At 39.7% G+C, this 5,813-nt stretch overlaps 1 protein-coding gene across 1 annotated transcript; it reads right to left on the reverse strand.

Moving 5' to 3' along the window:
* Positions 1 to 2,669: 2,669 nt before the first annotated feature.
* LOC107711566 (progestin and adipoQ receptor family member 9-like) lies at positions 2,670 to 5,163 on the reverse strand. Its single transcript, XM_016516556.1, has one exon. The coding sequence runs from the start codon at positions 3,929 to 3,931 to the stop codon at positions 2,807 to 2,809; it is 1,125 nt and encodes a 374-aa protein (XP_016372042.1). The 5' UTR covers positions 3,932 to 5,163; the 3' UTR covers positions 2,670 to 2,806.
* Between the last annotated feature and the right edge of the window lie 650 nt (positions 5,164 to 5,813).

A 5,813-nucleotide genomic window follows, 5' to 3' on the forward strand; every position in this document is an offset into this window, starting at 1 on the left:
AAACTGATGAGTTTGAACGATGACTCATCTGAACGCTTCTGATTGGCCATTGCATTCCTAAGCTCAACAGATATGTGTGTGATTGGTTAAAATGCGCAACACTGTAAAAGCGCCTAAAATGAAATACGGTGCAACATGAGCAGATCTTAATTTAATAGACACAGTCTATTCATATTAACTTTGTTAGCAACAGACGTAATAGATTTAATTTGTTTGTGCAGGGGCATTTTTGTCCAATTTAGTGGCATTTTTGCCCCAAGTCCAAGTTTTTTTTTTTAAAAACCACACACATGTACATATTCTTTTAAAAAGAAACAGACAGCCCTGATTTACCATTTAAATTTATTGATCTCTAGTTTTCATCTTTTGATACAGATTGAAATAGAAGCAGTACAATAACTCTTACATATTAATATCCACTAAATTGAAGTATTCTAGTTTCATGTTCAAGCCTATATCTTAATAAATAAGCTATATCAGCATGATCTACTTAAGTAAACCATGATGATAAACTCACACTACAGCAGTGGGCATCCAGCATAGTTTCCAGTGCATTAAGACTACAATCTGTCTTCTCCCCTGAGAACTACAACTGTTCTAGACAAACTGTTCTAGAACAAGAATTTCTAATCAAGCTGTTTTAAACACAGTTTTTGAATATTCATAGTTGGTGTTTTCTCCAGAGAGAATATATTTGATACAGATTTAGTCTCTTGTACATTTGATCTATTCTGTAGAGTATAACTATATATCTTAATGCAGGTGTGAGGTGCTAAGCCAAGCACAAAGTTGGCAGACTTGCATGATGGCAAACAATGCTCTGTCAAAATGGCTGAAACCTTCCAATTTTGTAGACAACCCAGCTCAATAGATTAAAACAGGATAAAAATGTACATTGGGTCCCTGTCAAGAACACAGACTAGCGCAGACACATTAAGTCATTTATGTGCAAATCATATATTCTGTCTAGATTTAAATACTAGGCTTGTGCAACACAGTGCAATGCAGCAAATTCTTTAACTCATTATATGATACAATAGTATTAAGTATGAGGCTTTCAAAACTCAAGTTATTAATGAATAATGAATGAATCCCTGTGAATGATGAAATACATAAAAGACTAAAAAAATAATAAATAAAAAAACTATATGTCCTCACACCTATTGCAACTATTCGGCCTGCCTGACTTTGAAATTGGAGGACAGAACAACAGAGACATAACATCTTGTTTGACAGCCACAACATCTGATTCATCAATGACCTCAATTTGTCATTCACAGCAACAGAAAGACATGTTCACAAAGAAATGCACAAATATTGTTAAACCACACCAATCTCTCAGACTAAACAACCTGTACGTTTTGTCAACAGGTGTTTCACTAAAGCACCTTTCACACTCTCTTATAAGACCACCACTTTACTGAAAGTATCTGATTGGATGAAGGAAAATTAAACTACCCAGCAGAAAGACCAGTGACAACTCAAGGCTGTATGCAGTACAACAAAGCTGAATACAGCCAACTAGTAGCACTTTCTAGAAGTTATTAATAACTATGATTTACCAGACATTTTTGTGTAGCCCAATGACTACAGTTAACCTGTGTTTTTCAAAACTGGCCTTTACAAGTAAAAACAGTACTTGCTGATATGTTTTTCAACAATGATATGGCTTCGTTTTTCTCCTTTCAGTCTTACCACCAAGGATTTCAAATGTCAAGTCATAGAGAAGCATATACAATCAATAACAATGCATAGTTACAGTAGATTAAAATATAGCGTTCCAACTGAAATCTACAGTTACTACCTATGCTGCCACACACCTTAATTAAGGTCTATAATTAATAGTAATGACAGTATAGAGTGAAATGTAATGTTTATTAAAAATTGTGAAGGGTGTAGTTTAGCACTGCAGTGATGTAAACTCCACCCCTCTCATTTCCCTTTGCTTCAAACACTTTGGCTGAAACTATTTGTGTTTGTCTGCACTTCCCGTTTAAAGGGTTTGTTAAAAAGAGGGAGGAAATGTGAGTGGGCGGATGAGAGAAAAAGCGAGACAGTGACAGATAGACTGAGAAAGAGAATTCCAATAATGAAGAGTGTTACAATATAAGATGTCCTAGCAAAAGCTCAATAATGCATCATGCGTCATGTACCCCTCTCGAGTGAAACTTATGAGAACTTTCTGGAAAGTTTGTTTAACAATACAGCCCCTGGGGAGCAAACGTGGAAGAGTTAGCTTGCTGATTACAGAGTAGCAAGGACTTTGACCACCCGACAGCAAAAAAACAGCCTCCCTCCAAAGTCCTTACAATGAAACCTACTAAAACATTCACAGTTTTTGTCAATAAATGCCTACTGTGCACTTTTTTCTGTGACCATATCAAACTTAAAGGGACAGTTCACCCAACATGAAAATTATGTCATCATTTACACACCATTTCATTACAAATCTTTCTTTCTTCTTTGGAACACAAAAGGCTTAAAATTTGATCTCTTCATCATACAAAGTGAAGAAGACTTGGAATATACCAGTGTAGTCATATGGATTAATTTCATGTTACCTTTATGTCCTTCTTAGAGCTTGAAAGTTCTGGGTCCTATTCATAAAAATTCAAATATCTTGTGTTTTGTAAAAGAAAGAAAGCCAGATGAATTTTGAAAAAACGTGAGGGTCAGTAAATAATGACAATTATCATTTTTGGGTGGCCGATCCTTTTTAAAGTGATACTGCAGAAATCATTCAAACATTGTTCACAAAATAAAATCCAAAACAAGAACTTTAAACCTGACCAGCATTCAGTGCCTCCTAATGTCCCTTTAGCTTTTTTTGCTCTGGTCCGTAGATCTGATATGCCTGCCAACCAAACCAGGCTATGATGCTCGCTATGCACCCCTGCAGGAGCACCATGACCCCATAGGTGGACCAGAGTGTTGGTCCAGGAAGCCTAGGTGGCGTTGCAGATGATAGTACCAAAGTTGGGTTGAGAAGCAGGGCCCACATCTCCACTTTGATCATTTGCAGCTCATCCAGGATCGACAGGAACGTGCAGCAATGGAACCACTGATGGCTGTGACCCCAAATATCAAAATTTCCTGGAGAAAAACGTTCTGGGATCTTACTGATATTGAAGATGGCAGATACCACCAGCCAAAAGCAATGGCGGTAGAAGAAGGTAGCCATGGTGGAGAACACATGAGGGGAGGAGGATGACGGAGAGCTCGCGGAGGGACTCAGGAGACGGTAGAAGACAGGAGCGGAGGAGATGAAAAACGGAAGGAGGAAGACAAGGGTGCGGACAGCATAGCGGTACTTCCGCCAGCACTGTCTGGTGTTACAGCAGGTGATGACGCATATGATAGCGATCAGACAGGAGGATGGGATGTAGAGGCTTTCAAAGAACAGTTGGACCTGAGTGGGAGAAGATGCAGAGGGCCAAGACTCTTCATCAGCGTTCAGGCTCTTCCTTCGAGTAGAGTTCTTTCCCTCAAATCCAATCTCTGGTATTCCTGCTTGAGGATGGATGTAGTAGTAATACGTCAGTGAGGAACCCACCGTATACGCACTAATAGTCCCATAGTCCACAAAGAAACAGATTTCACGAATGATGAGTGACATGGAGTTGAGGAGATGAGCCAGACTGCTGCCTAGCAGCAGGTACAACACCCCCAGGAAGTAGTTCCAGAAAGGGTAGAAAAAAGGATTGCTAGGTTCAGGCGCTCCTTCCCACGTGAAAACCTCCAGAAAGTGAAAGGTAAACACGAAGATGGGGAGGAAGTGTGTCCAGAAGTTTCCGGTCTCATTGGTGGGACGAAATGCAGAGACTAGGCACTGCCGTAGACTGTAATTGGGAAAACGATAACCAGACAGAATGAAGTTCTCAGTCACTCTTGGTGGAACGTCAGTGTAACGTAGTAATGGAAGTGACCACATGACTGGACCGAAAGATAAATTCACTGATTAGCAATAAAAATATCTCCTGAGCTTAGAATCATTGTTGAATTAGATTCATTTAACTGATAACATGTATAGCTAGCACTACGATGTTGTAGGTAGTCGTTATGTCGTAGTATTGCTTAGAGAAGGCTAGACTATCAAACTCTATGGCATCACAGAGACATAACTGTCATTTTAATAATCCTTTAGAAGCTTTTATGGAGTTCATGTGCAGATTTCAGCTGGCAAAGGCAAATCCCATGGCTCAATACAAATCCCAACAACATGTGCTGAAATGACTGTGGTTTTAGCTGAAATAAATAATCCTGCTGTTGCAAGTGCAAAGGTCAATGGCTTCAGGGTCCCTTTTTTCCGTTAGCTCAAGTCTTTAGAGTTATCGGCATGGTAGATTCGTCTTAAAACAATTACGATTATTTAAAAATAAATAAATAAATAAGCAATTGCAGAGGATCCTTCTCTATCAGTGTTCAAGTCTTCCAAGTGAACGATAGGCTACACCGTGACGTTCATGTCACCTGAGGTCCACACGACTTCGGTCACACATATGAGCAAACAGTGAGCTTGTTTTTCAGTGCGGAAGGTCTCTTTTGCTTCTCACTGCGGCTGCATCTCTCCTGCATTAAAGCTTTTGAAAGTAGGTCATGTGGGACACCATCGGGCAGCGACCGGTGTCTGAAAACGAGCGTCACCCCTCAGTGTATTTTATTCATGCTCCGCCGTGCATAATTCATCGGCCAGATTATCGCATGCTGTCTCATATGAAGATACACTGCTGCCGATTAGTTGATGATCTCGAAAACAGCCGTTTCATGCAGTCTCACAGCGGCATTTTACCTCAGAAAAGGAACAGAGAACATTTCTCACGATTCAGCTGTCTGTAGCGGCTAATTCCTCTATTTCCGCCCATGTTAAATGCAGTTGTGCTGGTTTAAGCGTGTCTTCGCTCGACATTCGCATTGCGGTGCTGTGTTTTTTCCAGGAAGGAGATATTTCGTTTCTGCTGGACAGCACTTCTAAATAAACAGTCAACCGGCGTTCAGTCCCTTTATCATTAGATAATAGATTGCCCTTGACTTTTTGCTTAAATGCCGGCTGCGAGGTGCTGTCGGACTGTCTGTCGCTCTCTCGTCCGGCCGTTATTAATCAGGATAAAAGCGTCCGTGTTGCCAGCTCCTGCAAAGCAGCGCAGCTCTCTAACGTGATGTGTGTTTTGCGGTCTTTAGAAGTGTACAACAAATTCTCCGTCTCTCTCTCTCTCTCTGAGTCCTCCAGCATAAAGCAGTCTATAGTGTAGGCTAACCATGACAGGTGGTCCTATGATGGGCAGAGTTGTGAGAATAGTGCTACCATAGAGAATATTGTGTTTTTTTTTACACAGGCCAGCTGTTGGGTCAGCTGGCAGACTGGGCAGCAAATGTCTGGTTGTGCTGATTTTGGATTATTTCTAAAGCATGTTGTGATGGGACAGTATTTGTCATTTGTCAGTGGTTACTTACAGTATAATAATCATCCTCTCATATCATAAACATGACTTTTGAAAAAGTAGCAGTAGTAGTAGTAGTATATTTTTTTTTAAATGAACTACTCTTCTATATTTTAAGCCTTTTTCATGTGCTTGAGCACCTCTAAGGATCATATTTTATTTAGACATTTTAATAAAATATTTAACATGATTTCCTGTCATTTAAATGTGAATAGGTCAGCTGGCTTTGTGTGGGCATACTGTAGTTCCTATACATACAGTTTTTAATACATGGCATTCAGAATACTGAAAATTTTATTAAAAAAATGCCATTAGGGCAGTCACGATATCAGATTTTTCACTACACGATTATCGTGACCACAAAAATTCACGATA

Source organism: Sinocyclocheilus rhinocerous, unplaced genomic scaffold (assembly GCF_001515625.1).
Source record: "Sinocyclocheilus rhinocerous isolate Xijiao unplaced genomic scaffold, SAMN03320098_v1.1 scaffold837, whole genome shotgun sequence".
Classification (NCBI taxonomy): Eukaryota; Metazoa; Chordata; class Actinopteri; order Cypriniformes; family Cyprinidae; genus Sinocyclocheilus; species Sinocyclocheilus rhinocerous.

Bases quoted from the DNA above. Each gene is read 5' to 3' on its own strand.
- LOC107711566 (XM_016516556.1), bottom strand. From the start codon at position 3,931: ATGTGGTCACTTCCATTACTACGTTACACTGACGTTCCACCAAGAGTG.